Raw genomic sequence first — 21,555 nt, forward strand, 5'->3', positions numbered from 1 at the left:
TATACAATGAATTTTTATATTGTATTATAAAAACAGGTTATCTTTTCAATAACAAGTAAGTAAGACATATATCAAAGATTGTAACATGTAGCTAAATAGCGATATTATTACAATTTTAAAATAAATCTTGAAAATTGTTTTTCAGAAAGCAACTTTTAATCTGTAAGGTAACCTCCTTCTAAAGCATTTCGCATTCAAAATATTATAATAACAATTAAAACATTAATAGTTAAGTGCATGTAATAAATTACTATTACATATGTATTAACTTCATTAAGGGAAAATCAGGGAACAAAATATATTTTTTTTGCTGGTGTAACATAATTCCGTTTGTTTTTAATTCCATATTTTTGTGATAAGCGATTTAGTAGGATTTTGAAACTTAACGAATGCTGGAACACCCCCACTATCATTATACTTTTGTAGTATTATTTTTCGGAATTTTCTGCCGGTATTTTAGCACGACGCGCGGAACCTAAAGGATTTTCGCTGCTACCGCTCGATGGTCACACTCCGTTTTCAATATACAGCGAAAAAAGTCGTGCGTGCGGGCGAACGCAACAAAATAATTAAACACTCCTCGAAATAACACAACTAAACTAGTGCTAAACTAACCGAAAGTGACGCCTAACGCCGCGATTTCAACAAACCCAAACGAAATGCGATAGTCGGGCGTTTAATTCAGTAAGCGAGGGGCAAGCAAGCGAAGGCAAAGCAAAGCTCCGAGGCGTTGGCCAAAAAGAAGAAAAGCGCAAAAGAAACGGAGAAACGCAGAAACGCAGTGGAAAAGAGAGACGCGAAAGAAGAGAAGAAAAAATGCATACAGCAGGAGTGGTGGCGATTTTTTAATCAAAGCTGGCTTTTCAAAGCTGCTCTTTTTCGGCTGGAACTGAGAACTGGGTCTGCGTCGCGAAAATAGGAGTCGAAAATAGTAAAAATCTAAAAGACTATTTCCGTGTATTGGGCAGGCGAACAATTTAGCATTCCAGCCAAGTGAACATGTTTGTGGCCAGCATAAAACCATAAAATCTGCCGAGCACATTTTCCTCTGCTCGCTGAAAAACTCGCCACCACATACATACGCGCACACACACGCACGCAAGCATACACAGGCAGGAAAAACGCGTGAAAAACCATGTCCAGCTGGGCAGAACGCGTCCATAGGCGCGCCGCGGATTTGGGCAACGTGGTGACCTCCTGCGGCCACCCCGCCACCGCCCCCGCCTACCCGTACCGCCTCGAAAAGGTCAAATTCGGTGTGCCGCTGGAGGAGGTGTGCAAGCACAACAACAACATTCCCGGGCCCCTGCTCGTCCTGATCCTCAAGCTGAACAAGGAGTCGCCGAACCGCCGCGATGTATTCCGCGCCCCCGGTCACCAGGGCGCCATGAAGAAGCTCATACACTTCCTGCAGGCTGGTCGGCTCGTCAACGTGGACAACTATTCGGTGTTCACCATCGCCAGTGTGCTCAAGAAGTTCCTGCGCAAGATTCCCAATGGAATATTCGGGCGCAGCGGCGAGATGGAGCTGTTCGCCATCAACGATCTGCAAAACGAAGCCGAGCAAACGGAGCGACTGCACAGGTGAGTGGCAAGAAGGTGGGGCCTGCCGCTGGGGCCACCCAAAACAATGGGGGTCGCGAGGATAGCATCAACTCCTAGAAATGAATATTCTGTTGGTGCCAACCATACAGCCGTGGACGTATAAATAGCACACATCAGAACAGTAACTTTAGATCGATTATTTCAGAAGTATTTGGCTTTCGATTTCAAAAATTTTGATGTGAATTGATTATTGCTCTCTTCTAGATGACGTACAACCCAAAAATTTACCATTATCATTTTTTTCTTCTGCTTTATGCTTAATTTTCATTCGCGAGCGATTATTTAGCGTGGTCACAGAAATATCACACTTTAAAGAACTTACAGCAAATTCCGTGTAAAAAGTGGTTTTTCTAAGTTTTTTTTCGTGATTTAAAAAATTTCGTCAACAAATTAATGTAATTTAATACAAAAGTTAAAAAAATGGGTCGAGGAAAGCATTGTTCAGTTGAAGAAAGGAGGATGATATTCAACCTAACTGAATCTGGCAATACACCTGCTGAAATTGCCGAAATAATGAAATGTTCGAGGAAAATGGTATATAATGCACTAAAGGTAGTGAAGGAAAACACAGCATATTTGACCAATCAAAAAAAACGCAAACCAAAGCCACGAAAAACTGATCCGCGTACAGATATGCTCATAGTACGGAAGAGCAAGGCGGATCCTTTCAAGTCCTCCCGCGAAATTATGGAGGAAATAAATAAAGAATGTGGCACAAATGTATCGAGGAAATTAGTGGCAAGAAGACTAAATGAAGCTTCCCTCTTTGGACGCATCAGCAGAAAAAAACCGCTCCTGTCAAAACGCAACATATCGCAACGATTAAGTTTCGCACGGGCCCACCGGGATAAGGACCTGAGTTTTTGGAAAAACATCCTTTGGAGCGATGAAACAAAAATTAATAAAGTAGGACCCGATGGGAAAACATTTGTTCGTCGTCCAAAAGGCCAAGCTCTTAACCCCAGGTACACCATGAAGACTGTTAAGCACGGTGCCGGTTCCATTATGTGCTGGGGTGCATTTTCCTGGCGAGGTGTGGGTCCGCTTTACCGGATCAATGGCGTAAAGGATCGCTTTATGTATGTGGACATTCTCAAAAATCAAATGGAACCATTTACGTTTGAGAACATGCCTCTGAAATGGACATTCCAGCACGACAACGACCCAAAGCACACATATCGTGTCGTTAAAAAGTGGTTGAAGGACGAATCCATCCAAGTTCTGGAATGGCCGGCTCAAAGCGCTGACATAAATCCAATAGAAAATCTATAGAATGATGTCAAGGTTATGATATCCAAAAAAAAAATTTCGAATCTTGACGATTTGTGGAAAGGTGTCCAAGAAGCCTGGAACTCCATTCCAAAGGATAGATGTCAGGATCTTGTGGAGAGTATGGGTTGAAGATGTAACGCAGTCATCAAAAATCATGGATACTCAATCAAATATTAAATTTGCTTTACATTAATTACTTTTAAACTTATTTTTTATGATTAATTGAAGATATTTTGAAATTGTGCTATTTCTGTGACCACGCATTTTTCGTTGTTTTTTAGTTTTTAAATTTCCACATCTTTTTTTTTAAACATTTATTCATTTTGATTAATTAATTTATTAGTTTATAAGCTAAGCTATGAAGAACGAAAGCTGTTTTATTTCCAAGAAATTTTTTTTAATTAAAAAAACTATTCAAAAAGATGAACTTCATTTTGTGCTATTTATACGTCCACGGCTGTATGTGAATTACTTCATAGAATATTCTAAAAAAAAGGCGTTTCATTGATATTTATGCTAAGACATCTGTATGTCTGTAAAAAAGGCAGAAAAATTGGCTTTAAGTAAATGAATTTGGGTAAAATATACGGAAATATTTATTATGAATAAAGTAAAAATGAAATGAGAGTTACTTTGATTCAGCATATGGAATTTTATTGATAAGACATATCGAAAACAAGAAATTGTTTGAATTTTTTAATTCAGTAAAACGCAATTCGACTAACAAACGATTCAGTCACTCTGGAATCCATTGATAAAACATCGTGCTAGCAATGTAAATAATATTGTTGTCTTTTTATTTGAATCATTCAATAAAATCATACAATTTGTTGAGAATCAATCTGTAATGTTTAAACAATTTGTAACAGTTAGGCGGTTAGTAATCTTAGCACTGACAACGTCATATGTATATTTTGGATTAGTTTAATGAAATTACATAAAAAAGAAATTTCGTTTAACTAAAATTAAGAATGTATCTATCACTTCCAGGAATCTACGATAAGTAAATTTCATAGGAGTGACTATAAATTTGGCAACGTCTTGAAAATTTATAAATTTAGACATTTTATTAATGCTTCTGTGGAAACTGGCCATAATGTCCATAAATTCTAAGCGGGCATTTTAATATATTTTCACCAAACATAAACGTTCGACAATACAATGAATTAATAGTAGACAAAGTATTCAAGTAAATGCCTGCGATTCCTTATTCAGAATGGTATTACCAATTACTTAAAGCATTAGTATTCAGATCGTGTGCCGGATTACAAGAGTTTATTTACATGTTGCTTTCCTAAGAGGGGTACTATTTTTACAAGTTTGTAACGCAGTTTATAGTAAATCCTTTATAGTAAATCAATTTGATTTAAACCGCTGGGAATTGTGGATTGTATTGGTATTAGTTTCATGGGCTATCTGCTGTTCAACAACTAGCATTGTGGCCGCTGTTGTGCTGTGCGCACACATAGACGTTGGCTTTTTGTTGTAGTGTAACTAGCTTGCGGTAAACTTGCTGAACCGGATCTTAGATGTACATATATAGATATAGATGTAGATTCGGTTGTTGCAGCCCCAAGAATCTTCAGGGGGAGTTAATTCACTGGAAAGCCAGTCAGCCAGGCAGCCAGCCTCTTGTTGTTTTCGCTGCCTCTACTCTTGTTGTTGTTAAATCGGTGTTGTTCTCGTTGTTGTTTTTGTTTTTGTTGTTTCTCGGCACTTGTTGACACATTTGTGTGGATTTTCACCAATTTTCACTTGAGCGTTAAGCGTTCGCTTAACCCTTAGATGTGCCAGGCAATTTACATAATTTGTGCGGCAGCAGAAAAAAAAGTGGATGTTTGGCTTTATAGTAAACAGTATTACTTGCAAATATTGAACCAACATATGGTGTTTAAATATGTGGCTTCCTCTTGAGATAAATTAAACGTTAATATAATCAATTCAAGCAGACGTTTTTTTTGGTACTTATGAATATATTTTAAATTCTAAATAAATGAATTCCGATTTATAGTGTAAAGTATTCGGAAGACAGATCTTCTACAGAAGTAACTTCTTTAAATTCCTAAAAAAGCATTCGTTGATCGGCAGATATCTCAGCAAAGTAAAACTTATTGAATTCCCACCGTATATGTATAATTAATTCGCTTTCCGATTTTCGCTGATTCACTGTGCAGCCTTGTTTGGACTTAAGAAACTCGGGAATGGAAATGCAAACAGAAGTCGCTGAAAGGGTTAAGCTTGGATTTCTTGAATCGCTTTTGGTTAACTCTCTGCTGTTGTTTGCCCATTTGCGCACTTGGTCGTTTGTTGTTTTTCCTTTTGTTGCAATCGATTTCTAACCATCTGAATTAGAGCATAAAGCGTGGGCCAACACATCACAAAGAAACCAGCCCACGAACGCGGGCTCAATTAAAAGTAAACGAAATACTTAGCCGCTGCAATTTCTTCTCGGTCTTCAAATCGGTTTATTCGCAAAGTGAGAGGCCTGCCTGTAATTAAGAAATCGAACATTTATAGCCGATCGATTGCAATTGACAGGCCGAAATGATTTGTCTGTTTGGGCTTCCTCTGGCGTTTGCCTAATTTGCCAAACACTCAGTATCTGATTGAGATGGATATGGGATTCGCTGGCTGGTGGCTGTTGGCTGTTGGCTGTGGATGGGAGATGCTTCTGCGTCAGCAGATCCATTGGTTACATTAAATGCCGAACACTAAACACTGAACACAGAGCACTGAACACTGAACACTGAAACGCCGATCGCTAAACGCCAAATGTGCGTGTAAACAAATAACGTCAGCAATAAAACATAAATTTAAAACTTCTACATGCGTAGAAATCGACCGCCAAATTATTTCATTTCGCGGGAAGCGCTTTTCGGGTGGAAAAAGCGAAAGGATTGGAAAACGTAAATTTTCAGTTTGGCAATCTGTGTGTTTTCTACAGCAGGGGCTGATATAATAGCAGCGGGCTCAAGCAAATAAACTTAATAGTCGTTTGGTTTGAAGCAACAATTAAGAAAATTTAGTTGATCTACAATTATATTAATATTTTTATTAAAGAAAGATTTATTTTATATAGATTTTAAATTAGAAAACTGCAATACAATCTTGATATCATATTTTAACCTAATTTGTTGAATGGAAATTTACATTTTACAAAAGTATAAAAATAAATTACATAAAAAGTTAGCATTATTTGTTCATTTTACTATTTTCTTGACCTTTGCTGTGCGTGTGTGTAAACTTTTCAAACCTGTACAATTATATACACATTTATTGTAATTGTTGTTGCTGCTGCTGCGTTGGCTACTTTTGTTTATTTACTTTTTGGGGAAGGCGCAACAGCAGCAGCAGCAGCAACAAGAGCAGCAACAGCCATTACAACAATTGCCAGAGCTACAACAAAAACATTGGGCAATCACAATCGAATCAAATCAAACAAAATGCGCGAAAATAGCGCCTCTGCCGAAAGAAACAACAACAGCAACGCCTTTAAAAATAGACACGCGTTGGAAACTTTGAATCAATTAAAAGTAAACGCAAAATTAGGAAGAGAGTGTGGAGGAGACGAGAGGAGAGAGGCAGATAGTGTTTAATTCCATCAGTTGGCACATCGTTTTTGTTTGTGTACTTTACAGCTGCTGGCCTTTTTGCTGTTGTTGCTGCTGCTGCCGCTGCTGCCGCTGTTATTGCAGCGGATCGACGTCATTGTTGCACGTTTTTGCAATAGTCCAAAAATATCCACAATCATGCCTACATAAATACAAACGTACGTTTGTGCAAATGAATTGTGTATTGTTTTTCTTGCCGTTTTGTTTTGTGTAAATTACAAACACAGCGGATGGGCGAAAAGAAAAAACCAAGAAAGCAGCTGCTGGAAGAGAGTGGGACTAGTGCTTTCCCTGTCGCGCTTACACGCATCTGCCGATTTGGCTCTCTCTGCCGTGAGTCCTGTTACTCGCAACTTGTTGCCTGGCTGAAAAAGAGCTTTCGCGAGCTTTTTCCAACGCCTGTTGCTCTTTCGCTTAACTTCTATCTGTACAGTTCTCAAACTCAAACTCCTCGATTTTCAAGCTCGACTGAGATACAAATTGAGCTTTGTATAGACTTTACTTAAAGTAACATTTAAGGATATATTATCATTGTTAATTTAAACTTCTGTAGAGTCTGAAAATCCTCCCTCTCTTGTTAGAAACATGAAATCTATTTTAATGGCTATTTGCTTTCAACATCCACCGCAATATTGGGCTGTCAGTACAAGGAAAGGATTGAAGTGGATATTTTAAAAATACCAAATGAAAACATCTGTGGTTTTACAAGCATAGGTAATCTTTCCCCCTTTTCATTACCAATTAAACACTATTTGCTAGAGATTTTATTGCCTTGATATCATATTATCAAAGATAGCAAAAGATAGTGTTTAAATAAAGAATACCGAATACGATATTAAGGGTTATATTATTTTTACCTGAGGAGGATGCTCTCAGTAAATTTCGTTCAGAATTCGTTCCTACGTTACATTTTTCGCTCGATTGGCTGTCTTTTTCTCTACTGCTCCTTCTCTATTTGTTTCCATCTTTATATTCCTTATCCTTCTGCCTCTTAGTCTTTGGCCATACATAGTTAATAGGCTATTTACACAATTGCCTGGTGGACAATTGCTGATGGCCCACGGAAAACTGTCTGCTGCGAATACTGATAAGTGCAGAAATGAGAGAGGAGGAGCCGAGGAATAAATGAAAATTTCTACCCGCTTTTGTTGGACTAGACAAACAAATGGCAAAAACTGCAGTGCAAAAACGACAAAGCCGCATTGTCCCAAATGGCATTACCAACAATAACAACAACAATAACAACGGCAAAAACAACAACGTTCTTGTCTATAAGTCGATAAGCCGTCGTCGTCATCCGACGTCTGGAAGAGCCCCTCCCCTTCCACTCTTCCCTTCCATCGCCCACTTCCAGACGCCCGAGGTTTTGCTTCCTGATTATTATTATATATGGTTATTCACAAGCGTGCATTGTTTTCTCTCTTTTTATATCGGTTTTTCGGTCGGGGTTGCTTGAAACAAAAGTTCTACGGATGCAAAACTAATTCTTTACGTTTTGTGATTTCTGTAAAATACCACCAAATTGTATTTCTAAAAACAAAATGGTAAATCAACCTCTTACCGGGTGTATCCTTGGATATGATATGATGGGTTTTTGGGTGGATTGTTGTCTTAAAAAAATGTATGTAGGCAGTTAAGATAATTCAGAATTTAAATTTATTTTATATATATATTATACATTATATAATTATTATATAAACCATGAAAGTTTATTGCAACCAAATATTTATAATATATTAAACATATTAAATCTTTATAATTTTATTTTCATATCTACTATTTGTTGTAGATTTCGAGGTAGAACAGCAAGTACCTCCATGCATTTGCTAATTCTGTCTTTGTCTTATCGACTGCCACCTCAGGAGTATCCATTCGACTTTGACTTTGCATAAATAAAAACTCGAAACTGCCGCCGACGTGTATAAACAACAATGGCAAACAAAACCAATAAATGTTAAATGAAACGAGCGCAAAAAAATGTACTTATAAACAGACGAAAAGCTTGGAAATTTACGTCAGTGAACTGCTCGCTCGGTATTTCTGTTCATCAAGGGTTCTCTTGGGTTCGCACTTTTCCCTCAGTGCTCAGTGAATCGCCCTGAACGCTGAACGTCGAACAACCGAACATTGCAGCCACTAAAACATATGGCGGATATACACTGGTCCCCAGGGAATTGGTTTCCTTGGGGGTCAGGGCACTGCTCGTATCCGAAAACACTTTGCCCAGTTTATAACAACTTTGGATAACAGCGTATGTTGGCCCGTTGTTTTTTTTCGTTAAATGCTTATCTTTGTTTTCCAACAATTGGCAGTATTGACAGAATTTGTAGAGAAAAAAGGGGGTGCATTGGTTATAAGGAGCAGTAGGTAGGTAGTGCTAACCCAAAAACGAGAAAGTTCTATAGAAGGCAGAGTTATAAAAGATGCAGATGTCTTACCTGCAGACAAAGTGAAATCTTGGTTTGGTTTTTTCCGCTCCTGAACACATGCCAACTTTTATAACGATCCATGACCTATTTTATATCAGTCGTTGTTGAAGTACTATGTATATAGCACAGTTAAGCTTCTATTAAAACGTTGTTCTGGTGAAATTCTTACATCAGAGAAGAAGTGAATTTATTATCTGATGTTCATGATTGATCACCGCGATGGAAACAAACAATGGGATGTCGAGTGTAATCAGGGCATTGTCTTTAGCTTGGTTGGTGGGTCATAGTCGTCATCCGTCGCATGTCGTGATGTTTGCACTTAGTATATGTATGCTATAAACTGCTTTTTATCATCGTGCACTTGGTGTGGTTGGTGTTGGAGTATTGCGTTTCCTTGGTTCGTTATTATGACGTATTGTCTTTTGTATTCTGCCGACCAACAGCCATAAAAAACTTGCTGCCGATGCGGTTATGTTTTCGCATCTGTTGAGTGAACAAGAAGCCAATTCATTCAGCTGAATGTGTACTAAAGACATTTAAAAAACATTCGAATATCATTTCGTTAGTTGAAAAGACGTTTTAAGAAAGGGGAAGTCATATATCCAAATGAAAATGCCTAACATGGCACGATAATAACTGATAAATTCTATTAATGATCAGTTAAGCTCAGTATAAGCATATTTTTTCGGTGTACTCGACTCTCCGGTCGCGAATCTTGGGCGTGGAAGTGAACAGAAGATGCAGATTGAGCTTGTCGCAATGAATATTGATGCTGATGCAAAAAGACAGAAAAAATACAGAAAAAACAGAGAAGGGAGCTTCAAGATATAAGCGATACGGACAGCATAATTATAAAACTGACCGATCCGGCCTGCTTAGTAGGCAAAAAATGTTGCCGATGCGATAAGCGATCCAGAGATACACACACATTTTCTATACTTGTAGTTCCTTCAGATACTGGATGCTCTTTGTTCGCCCGAGTGATGCGTAATGCCCTTACCAGACTAACATAAACTCATTGGTTTATGACCTAATGTAAATGAATCATTAGCGAAGGCGACCACATCAATTGATCCACATATTGTTATTTTTATAGGCCTCTTCAGACGATTACATTGCAGATAAAAACTGACCAACATTCATGTATGAAAATGGGATTTCACTTGGTAGCACGGAAACACGAATGTTTTTATATTTTATAGTTCATATGGGGAATAAATATTTAATAGCTTAAACTTCCGTTTTAAATTGGCTTCGACTCGAAGAAGTTTGTGTTTACACTTTCTCAATTTGAAAATATTGACACCTCATTTAGCAACTGTTTACGTCTTGCTTTCTATTTGCAATTAAGGATTTAACACACGATTTATTTTATTATAGCATATACATATTTAATTCCTAATTGCATTAGTTACTTCGTGAGCTCCTTGATATACATTCATCGTATTATTACGCTTATAGAAACTTTCTCGTAAATCAAATTTTCCTACTTCTTTATAAATTCCCCAGAAAAGACTGAATAATTCCGCATTTGCAAGCTATCATTCAGTTGAATTCCATAAAGTATACTATGCACTTGTTCATTAATGTAAACCATTGAAGTACATATGTATATAAGGAAACTCAATTATCTTGTGTGTGATATTTCACTTATCACATACACAGACCTCGACAGTCGGCATAATTCACTCACTTGACTTACTCACTCGGAGCAACTGAAACCGCGACCGAGATGGAGATTGGAGATCTCCTCTCGAAAGTGTCACAAAAGCGTTGGGTTTGTAATTGGGTTTGGGTTTGGGTTTGTGGGAACATCGGGGAACTGGTTTCTCTGTAGGGCATCGCATCGCATCTGTATCGCATCTTCAACTTCCGAGACTTCTCATACGTAACGAACTGAAAACAAATCGCATATATCTGCAGACACATATAATACTGTGATAAAAAACTGTTACAAAAGCAAATCAAATGCGGCAAAATACAAACAAAACGAGAGAAGAGGCGAATAAAAAATTGTCCGACATATTTCATTTTTATGAATGAAAAAAAAAAAAAAAATACAGCCAGCGAAGCAGCCAACAGCAGGGCAAATAAACAAAGTTAACAATAAATGAAAATGATTCATCTAAATAAAATGACGAGTTGTCTGATTGTCAATGAACAATACGCAGAAGCTACGCCTGCTAAATGCTAAATATTTCCAAAATCGGAAACTATTTAGCACTGTTTCGTGGAAATAGGTGTATGCTAATGCTTTTGCCGGTTTTTTTATTGTCTTTATTTGCTTGGCTCTGTCTGTTGATTATTTGGCCTATTGATTATGTAAATGAGTGGCGTATACAAACGAAGTGATACGACGCAAGCGCAACGCGATTATATAATGAAATCCATAGACCCTAATGGTCCGATGATCAATCACGAAGCTGCGAAGGTACAAAAAAGTAGAAATCATCAAATGATAAAGTTAACAATAAACCACAATTACTCACGCCATTGAGGTGCTTTTTTTGGGATCGTAGGGCTCGGAAATACGGCTCTCGGTTCAATGATATTGCTTATCTCTCCAGTATCAACAGACGTAAACACTTGTTCCGCTTTCAGTTGCTGTGGTTTCTGCGGTGGTTGTTTATGCTTTTTTAACAGCATTCCACGTAATTAATGCAATTAATAAACGATTTGTACGCATTCCGCTTTATGGGCGTTAACCGGTTAACCGGCGCCAGAACGAGCAGAAAACTATCTTGCCTATATACTCGTAGTAATTGATAATCGTCGTTATCGGGCGACATTTGGCCAAGAGTTCGAGGTGATCATTAGCTGGCCTCCAAGGAGTTCAGATGCTCGCCACGAAGAAGCCGCAACATGTGTAGTTCAAATTTGTATCGATAAGATAAGGTTTTCTTTCCTATCTTCTTTTTAAAATTTTTGCTATAGCTTTTGGCGCCACCTTTTTCCCGATTTTATTTACAATGCAATAGTGGTTTACTTGCTATATAGTGTTTGTTTGGCTTGGGTTGGGTCCGGTGGCATTGCTTGGGTTGTTCACATCGCCTTATTGACTCGCCTGTAGTTTTCAGCAAACAAATTGGGGGATATCAATGAACTAATGAACCTGGGAACCTGTCGGAATCTTGTCCAACGATAACCCTTGAAAGGTTTCCCTGCCAGGGAAGGTTTCTTTGGCAAGGAATGATTTATATTATGATATATATATTCACAATCATTTAAGTAATGATTGATGAAAGAACTAAATGAGAGGAAAAATATGTTTTGCATCTCTATTTTATTGTAACCATCGCTTTTAGTACCATTAGGCGTTCCAAGAAACCGCTGGTCATCTCGTTCTCAGTTTTGTGCAGTGTGATATGGACTAATGACTGGTGTGGGTAATTTACAGCATTTGAGGTACCCACCTCTCACTTCGCCACTTTGGATTTCTCCATTTGTGACAGTTCATGCGGGTTCCATCGTCGTAGAAGTTGTGTTGGCTAATTTCTTCACTTCAATTAACCGAGTCTGGCGACATTTCAATATTTTCCATGTATATTTCGAGAAACCCTATCGCTGCACTCCCTTTTCCAACCGAGATATTCATTCTAAATGCAACACTTATCGGCTTAAGCTGTCGTTTCTCTCGTTAGTCTGTTTTCCAGTCTTTCTTCTCGGGGCAATTCACACCACATCTAAAAATGAAAATAGAGCCAGACAGCCATCGCATTATAGTATAGTTCATTGTCAAGCGATTTTAGCCTTAGCCCCCACTTCGCCATCTCCCCCTGAATTTATTGTTGGATCTGGAAGTTTTCACTTTTTAAGCGCCAGCTGGGGAGAGATGTTGTGTTGCGAGTGTTGCTTTTAAAGCATTAATTGATTGAGTTGAGTTTTATATTTCTTTCTTTTTTCTCCATCGTATGGCTGGCCTGCCTGGCTTGGCTTGGCTTGTCTCATGTTGGCTTTTGGTGCTGCCTTGGTATTTTTTTGTTGGTTTTGGTTTTGGTTTTGGTTAGCTACCTCTATCGAGTTGTGTAATGTGGACGCTTAGGAGGCTGCCAACCAGTTTTTCTTCTTCCCCGGCCAAAGTCACCGGGCTGCAGCTGGGGGCCCGCAGACTTGGCTTAACCATTTGTTTCGAAAAATCATTAGGCACGCCAAAATGAAAGTGTGAACAGGGGAGCGCTGAGCTGAGCTGAACTGAACTGAACTGAACTGAGTTGCTCTGACTTTCTTTGCCGGCTCCGCTCGGCCATACGATGATTTTGATGGGTAACAAGCGGCCAGCAAAAGTGGAGGAGCTCACCTGAGAATGAGTCAGTGCACTTCTGTAATGGTAATACAAACAAATAGCATGAGTAACAATTGCTTTGCCAGCTCAAAAAGCTGACAACAATTTATTTCGCTATGATAACAGATCTCAACCAATATTTATGAAATCTACAATCTACAATCTACAATCTGGCCCACACATGTACAGAAAACGATCGTCACTCAGTAAGACAATAAAATTACAATGCCAAATGAGAATTAGTGTCAGGCTCATCAAAAACGACCAGAGGAGATGATTGGGTTAACAAGTGAATGCTTATTATTCATCACAAACTCTTAGAATAGCTTGAAAACCATAAAAGTTACTTCGCTAAGTTAAAGAAGCGCAGAAACACAAGTATAAGAAACTCTTTTTCACAGTGCGCTTTTGATATCTCTAAGATAAATTTGCCGACATTCTTCTAAAGAACCTTTCTCTTTCCCCTTGCAGACTCTTCGGTTCGCTGCCCAAATACACACAGCATCTATTAGTCTTACTGTTCGGCACATTCCGGGTTATCGCGAGCAATGCGGCCCACGCCTCCACCGGAATGACCAGCGAGGCGCTGGGCGTTTCCGTAGCCCCCAGTTTCTTTCAATCCTGCGTCAGCGATGGCAAAACCGCCCGCATGGAGGATGTGCTCAAGTTCAAGGTGAGTCCGCTTAGCTCTGCATTATATCAAACATTTCTAAAGTCTGTTTTCTGCGCTTTACAGGTCTCCACGAAGATCATGCAGAATATAATTGATAAGTTTGCCACACACGACATCTTTGGGCGCGACAACTACGAGTACTACGCCCGCGTCACAGGACGCATCCTCAAGGTGCAGGACGAGTGGATATGCAGCTTTCAGTATCCACCACCGCCACGTGGCAAGTTGGCTCAACAAAAATACGCATGTGAGTGGTGCTGGGAATATGAGAAGTCCCCTAGAATAGCATTGCTATCAATATATGACTATGATTAAAAACATATGAATAAAGGGGGTTTTATTCATTCAATAGGAATTTATATAGTAATTCAAACTCAACAATATAAGTTAAAAAACAAATGACGTTCATAAATAGTCACTTTAACAGTTTGTACTTTTAAAATAATATTTGTTTTGAAATGATATTCGTTCCTTCGCTTATGCTAGATATTACTTACCAAACTAATTTGTCGCTGAATTATTAAGATGTTGACTCATTCCATTGAGCGCGTCCTTAATCGATTTATTGATTGGCTAAATAACTTCGAGTTCGGTCTTCTGTCCGTCCATGAAAGCAATGAAAATTCCTCAGATATTCTCTTGCTAATAAGTTCTTATCGCTTCTCCACACAGTGCAACATTCTTTGGAGGCGGAGAAGACCTGGCTGCAGTGCCAATGCGAGCGTTGGGGCTTACGTGAGTACCTGAAAAGTGTTTACCTATACGTAGATATAGCTAGAATCATACTCTATTGTGCTTTGCTTCTGGAATCTCCACCTCTATTTACTCTACACACTGTCCGATCTAACTTCTGTCTGTGTGTGTGTGTGGGGGGAAATGCGGTCGAAAGACATGTATCTGATATCTTATTAGCTCATCTTTGGTCATCTGGTGTCCCGGAAAGATAAGCTTTTAGCCCCACCCGCACTGCACCACCCATTCAATAGCTTTGTGCCGCATGCCCAGTAGTTGTTTGCACCCCTCTCATTCTGACGAGTCATCCAATGCATTTGTTAACCCCCTGCCGACCTGATTTAGTGGCCCAGGAGGAGTCCCGCTCGACGCCCGCCCTGCTGACCAGCTCCAGTTCCGCGCTGGAGAACAGTGTCTTGTCGCTGGGTGTTTCCCCCGAGCACTCGTTCATCGAGAGCTGCGCCCGTCTCTCGGTTTCGCTGGAGGGACCCGGCATCTATGCCATGACATCGTCGCCGTTGCCCGCGAAGCGGAATGGCAATGGCAATGGGAACGGCAACGGCAACGGCAATGCCACGGACTACGACTATGATGACTATGCCGACGATGATGAGGACAACGATGAGCTGGACGGCGTTCACGACTTTGGTGCCGAACTGGAGATCAGCAGCATAGCTCCGCCGCAGGGCAGTCGTGGCATCTATCGCCACAAGCAGCGAGCCCAGCAGCCACACCACTACCAACAACAACAGCAGCAGCAGTTGCCGCTCCAGCACCAGCGGGACTACGATGAGGACGACGACGATGATGAGGATGAGATGACGTTTGTGAAGCGCCGCTATCGACAGAATAAAAAGAAGCCGGCGCCGCCGAGCAGCAGCCATCATCAGAGGCGCTTGCGCACTGGAACCAAGAGTCTCGATGGCGGAGGAGAAAGGCGCACGGGATCGGGAGCAGCGGGAGGATCAGGAGGGGGAGGTGTTTCAGGCTCAGCAGCTGGCAATCCCACGCCTCCCAAGCTCAAGCAGCGAACATGCAGCCGCTGCAATCGCGGCATTCGGCACAGCAGCTCCTGCAGCTCAAATTCCGCCGGAGCAACTGGCTCCAACAGCGGAGGAGGAGGCAACGGAGGCTCGGGAGCCGGAAACGGAGGAGGCGCCGAAGGCGGCATGACCATGGAGGAGCTGAGAGCCGTCAACCGATATGCGGAGAGCACCAAGAGCCTCTCGTATCTGCCACAGGTGAGGGACGATTTCTTGCTGGGCTCACGCATTTCCGTTTGAGATCTTGCGACCGTTGTGTAGAACATACCATCTATTATATAGATCCTAGGTCTAACCCCTTTGCAAATGCTCGAATTTCTTTTAAGTTTTGGTTTCTTTTTTCCAGGAAAAGAAAAGAATCAAGAACCAAGAATAAATTAGTATTTAAGTTTTCTCTTTTTATTTCTTTCGTTTTCTGTTGCGAATTTTTGATTTATTGTAATTGAACCTTTTGTAATACCTTAATTTAATATCTTTTGTTTCTTGTGTTTGAATTTTGTCAATTGGAAATGTTATCTGCTCTAATCTTTCTATCACTCACTTCTACTTTGACCCTCTCTTAACTCGAATCACACAGCAAATTGCTCAAGTTTGTTTCATTTTGGAAATGTTTGCCTAGTTTTTTCTAATATTTTCATAGTCTAACAAAACAATTTGCGCCTGCCAACGAAACTCAACTACTACTTACACAAAAACAACAATCAACAACACACTAAGACTTAAGAATTTGAAGAATCTAAGCCCTCACACCCTTTACACCCCCAAACTGTACAAAAAAGTACAAAAAATCAAATTAAAAAAGAAATCATTATACTTCACCAAAACTCTGTAAAAAAGGACTAAAACGGAGCAAAAATTGATTGAATACTTTTCATTTTACATTGTATGTTTATATTTTAATTTTATTTTCCCCTTTTTATTTTTGTTCAAACTTCTCTTACAAAGAAAAACCAAACAAAGCTAAACAGAAAAAAAACGTCAAAAAACGAAAACAACAAAATGTGAAACCATTTCAACAAAAACATAAAAACATTATATAAATACATTTTCTATGCCCAAAGACCTATTTTCACTAAATAAAAAACGAGTGCTATACAATGTTGCAACAAAATAAAACTAAACACCAAATTGCGTATTTTATAATTAACAAATTGGGATTGACAAAATAAGAATGCAATAAGAGAAGTTTATAGCAATTGGATATAAGTTCGGTATAGAAGTTAATGGAGTTGTAAATACTAAGAATAGAATTAGTGACAGCAGTTCAAAAGTTTCCAAAAATTAGTAGTCAGGATTTTCTCTATTAGATTTGCTTTATTTGAAAGTATTCATTAGGCAGCTTTTTAAGAAACGAATGTTAAGGATCCGCATAATCTCTTTTTAACGAATCTTTTGTGGACAAAAAGAACTTGGAATAAGTATCGCAGAAGTATACCAGCCTTTTCAAAAACTCTTGACACCATATATAAAGTAGTTATCTCTAGATGTAGCACACCATGTACACCTAGTAATTATTTGTGTAATGTTCCCACTCTTATCATTTGCTGTAAAAAAGTGAAGGTGGCATATCTGAAATAACTAAAACAATGTATCATAAGCCTCCGGTATGATTTCCTTTGATTTTGTTGTAATCGTTACTAAGTATATTTTTTAGACCCCTAAGCTACCCGAAGAATATTGTTAACTGTGCACCATTTTGATTTTGATTCGTTGTCGCTTGGCTATCTGTCCTATGTATCGTAGATGCCTGCTTTTGTATGTTTTTGCTGCACGTTGCATAATAGTTGGTAGCTAATTCTTAACCACATAACATTTAGTTGTTAAGCTGAAAGCGAAAACACGAGAATACGAAAACATCATCATGCGAATACTACAAAACACGAGCCGAAAAACCCAAAACTGCATTTGTAATTAATCTTATTTTTGTCGGAATTTAAATGTTGTTCTTTCCACCTCAAGATAAGCAATCAAAGCGCTTGTTGGCGGTTTTTTCACTGAATGTTTCTATACCTAATTAAAATGTTCTTGTTTAGAGTATTCGGGGTATTCGTGGTAAAGTTAAGCTGGACTAAGGCTTTTCTTTCTTCATCTTTATTTTGCGGTGAATACCCTGTGAATATTCTCTCCATCATTTTGTATAATCTTGCACTTTTTCCACTGCGCTGATTTTGCTGCATTTTATATATCACATAATATTGTTAACCCATTTTCTTTTGTGGACTTTTGTTTATTTCAAAGATTTTAATTTGGCTTTTCAATTTTTTAAATTAAGTGAATCAAGCAAAAGTTACAGCTAGCTAAAACTTAAATTTCAATTGCCAAAAACTCTAATGCGATAATTTTGAATCCCCCCTCGTCTTTCCACCAACAACTACAACCACACGACAACAACATCAACCAACAAACAAATAATTGCCATGTCGAAACATATCCGAAATGGGAAACTGTGTTAGGTCCATGAACGCCAAACCGCACGCATGCGCACCCGCTCCGAGTGGTTCCTGGGTCCCCGGGACGCGGTGGTCACGTTGCAGTTGCCGGCGGACACGTGCAGCAATTGCTGTTTGGCCGCAGCCGCTGGATATTTGGGTGGCGGCAGCACCAGGGACATGCGACAGGCTCAGACGGAGGGCGAGCGGAACCAGGCGGCCTTGCTCTATCACTTTTACCGCAGGCAGCAGCAGCAGCAACAGCAGCAGCAGGAGCAACACTATGACGACATGATGGATACGGAGGATAGCTACGGACAGCAGAAGGAGCAACAGCAGCAGCTGGAGCAGCAACAGCAACAATTACATTCCAAGGGTCTTCTAAGACCACCGCCCATGCAACATCAGCATCATCAACAGCAGCAGCAGCAGCAGCAACGTCGCCTGCTGCTGGACGTCAATTCGGGTAGTTATAACGCTGGACTAACTACGCTCACCACCAACAACACTCATTTCGGCGACGATCTGGCCAACTATCTACACGAACCGCTCAGCAACACATGCTACTACTCCAGTCAATGCTTGAACCGCCTGCCACCTGTTGTCGTTGTGCGCGAGGAGCAGCTGGTGGAGGTCACCGATAGCGATGGCGATGTCGATGGCGACTCCTTGGACGGCGGCGGTGGCTTGCACACCCTGCAGGCCCACGAGTTGCAGCATCACGTGGAGCCCCGGCAGGCGGCAATGTTGCTGCTGCGGCACTCGACGCCGCAGCAGCAGCATCGCAGCAGCATTGGCTCGTCCGTGTACCAATCCTTTGACGTGACCTCCGCCGATCTGAGCCAGGGCAACAGCCACAACAGGAGCGGCCACAATAATAGCAGCCATAACCACAACAACAACTTTGCCACAGTCGTTTTCAATGTTTTGGACTTTTTGTTTTGATGAAAAAAGAATAAGAAGAAAGCGAAAGCGAAAACAGAGAACAAATGCGAGCTGAACAATCGGAATGAAATGTCTTGTGTTTTGTAGCTACCAATTGCATCCAATCATGAATTTTGCTTATGTCCAACTAATGCTAAACATACGTACGTTTAAGATTTTTATTTATTTTCGTGTTGTTGAAGGAACTCAAAGTGTTTATCGTGTCTACATAAGTATTAAGATGGAATCGAAGCGGAATACGCAACCTAATTTTAATTTCCCTAACCAAGCATGATAGGCCAAGATTTCTGTGTTGCCACCACCAGCCCATCGGAATTTTGCTAAGTGTACCTTTTAATTTGTATTATTTTTGATTTAGCTATCAAGTAATTTAGTTATTTATTCGTATTGTGTACTTTGCTCCCATTATCCATTTATCCATTTATGATTTTGCTTTGTAACAATAAACTTTTTTATTTATTTATACTGTGTATAACCGAAATCGAAATATGTTGAAAGCTTTTTGTGTTGTTTTTTGTGTGTTTCTTACACTCGATACTCCCGATACATGTGATACATGCATAATTACGTGTGTTGTACTTGTTGTTGTTTGATTTTGCCTACTAACCCCGAGTTTTGTGTGTTTTGTCCACATTTCGTACACTAATTGTTAGCGTTTTTGTGATTGTGAGTTGTTGTGGTCGGAACGCCCACAGAGACGGTCAGCAGCAGCAACAACCACAGCAAACGAGAGTAGTAAGCCATATAACATCAAGAAAGCGCCTCAACCACAAACCAACACCAACATTCACTTGCTCTACTCCCAGACCTCCGAATGAAACAAATGAACTCATCAGCAATATTATTTCTCCTCTTTTTCTTTGTCCCAACCCTATGTCCGAACCCGATTTTAGTTGGCAACATCCGTTTGAGTAACAGCGCCGAGTCCATTCAGTATGCAGCCCGACGACCGGTCGCCAGTCTTGGCCTCAATCCCAGCCTCGGCGGCGCCATCACCACCACCACCCACAATCCCACCTCCAGGCGGCTGCTCATCAATGTGCCGCGCCAGTATCGATCCTCGCTGCGGCGCAACAAGGAGAAGCAGATCGGCGGCAATAGTCAGAGCAACAGTAGCAATAGCCTGGGCAGTGATCAGTTGACCGGAAATCCTGGAGCAGCTGCAGGATCGGCCGGCGGAGTTGCGGTGCTAAACAAACCCCTACTGATGGTGGGCCTCCTGCCGGGAGCCGAGCAGCCGCCCTCCGTGAGGAACTCCATTGCCGAGTGCGGCATCTCGACGCCGGATGCAATGGACGTGGGTATGGAGTGCAGCACCACGCTGAGCTTCAAGCCGCCGCGGCTGTAACAAGGACAACAGCAGCCCATTCGACCGAAGGCTAAGCACACCCAGGAAGCCTCGGCCCATAAATATGTTAAGATCTAACCATTTTTTAATACGTATACATACTTCCAACTCAAACCAACACACACAAGAACGGGAGTGCCAAAGAAACCTATAGAGATTTTAATGCAATGCTACTGATCTTACTGACCGCATTTTATCTGGCAGTTAAATCTCTAGAGATTTCGGTGGCCTTCCTAGATAACATCATACATTAGGTTATGGTTAACGATATATGTATTTAATGTGTATAGCAAGAAAAGGCTGATTTTCTTTAGTTAAACAAACAAAACAAACAAAAAACATGAAAAACGAACGAATGAAAACAAACAAACAAACAATTTACAACTGAAACTAACTATATTATGCAACAAATTGCCAAATTTTATTCAGCATTCATTTCGTTGTGTGTATTAGGTTGATTTTACATTGTGTTTTAACCAAGAATCTCTCAAACTTGAACATTGTCAAGGTAAAAATAAACGAAATTTTCACCTGATCGCAAACCGAAACAACGATACAAAAAGCAGAAGAATTTCGAAACTCTTTAGCATCTGAACAATCCAACCAATCGATTTCGAGGCCGGCTCTCTGTCTTTATAGGAACCACTATAAATGTTACTTCTAAGCTATGCAAATTGAAACTAATCAAATGAATGGAGCTCTTTAAAGGCAATCATAGATCCCGAATACAGATATACCAGATATATCACTTTTGATACAGTGAAGTACAAAATCAAAACTAAACAGAAACCAATCGAAAATATCTAATACAAATTCTACATTACTCTTACAAAGATAGAAACCACAAAACTTAGCATTTAATATCTAGATAAGCGTTTTCAAATTAAACTTGTAACTGCGAAAGGAAATCAACATGTAAATCGGATGTTATTTCAATGATGTTATCGTTAATAGTGCTATGTGTACATATATACGTGTATGTCTATGTGTCCAAGATATATCTAATATGTATATTAACTAAACGATATGCTAAAACAGCCCTTCCTGCGGGGAGCAGAACCGCCAAACAACAGCTAAAGCAAATGAGATAATTCCATTTTGTATAGAATCTGATTTAGCGAATCCTCTACGACTAGTTACTAATAGTACCAATCCAAGTATAGTCTCCAGAAGGTCCCAAAGGACC

General features: G+C 39.9%; 1 protein-coding gene across 4 annotated transcripts; it reads left to right on the forward strand.

Moving 5' to 3' along the window:
- The first annotated feature begins 503 nt into the window (after positions 1–503).
- On the forward strand, positions 504–21,553 carry LOC122615491. 4 transcript variants are annotated; one of them, XM_043790413.1, is made up of 7 exons: positions 504–1,584; positions 13,671–13,872; positions 13,936–14,119; positions 14,545–14,607; positions 14,950–15,845; positions 18,101–18,542; positions 19,915–21,553. In XM_043790413.1, exons 1-7 carry the CDS (start codon positions 1,136–1,138, stop codon positions 20,367–20,369), a joined length of 2,691 nt encoding a protein of 896 aa, XP_043646348.1. In that variant the 5' UTR covers positions 504–1,135; the 3' UTR covers positions 20,370–21,553. The 4 variants fall into 4 exon arrangements, with proteins under 4 accessions (XP_043646348.1, XP_043646352.1, XP_043646351.1 ...); XM_043790416.1 differs by lacking the exon at positions 18,101–18,542 and having other exon boundaries at positions 505–1,584; positions 19,915–20,068; XM_043790415.1 differs by lacking the exons at positions 18,101–18,542; positions 19,915–21,553 and adding an exon at positions 15,994–16,768 and having other exon boundaries at positions 505–1,584.
- Positions 21,554–21,555: the final 2 nt, after the last annotated feature.

Source organism: Drosophila teissieri, chromosome 3L (assembly GCF_016746235.2).
Source record: "Drosophila teissieri strain GT53w chromosome 3L, Prin_Dtei_1.1, whole genome shotgun sequence".
NCBI classification, from domain to species: Eukaryota; Metazoa; Arthropoda; class Insecta; order Diptera; family Drosophilidae; genus Drosophila; species Drosophila teissieri.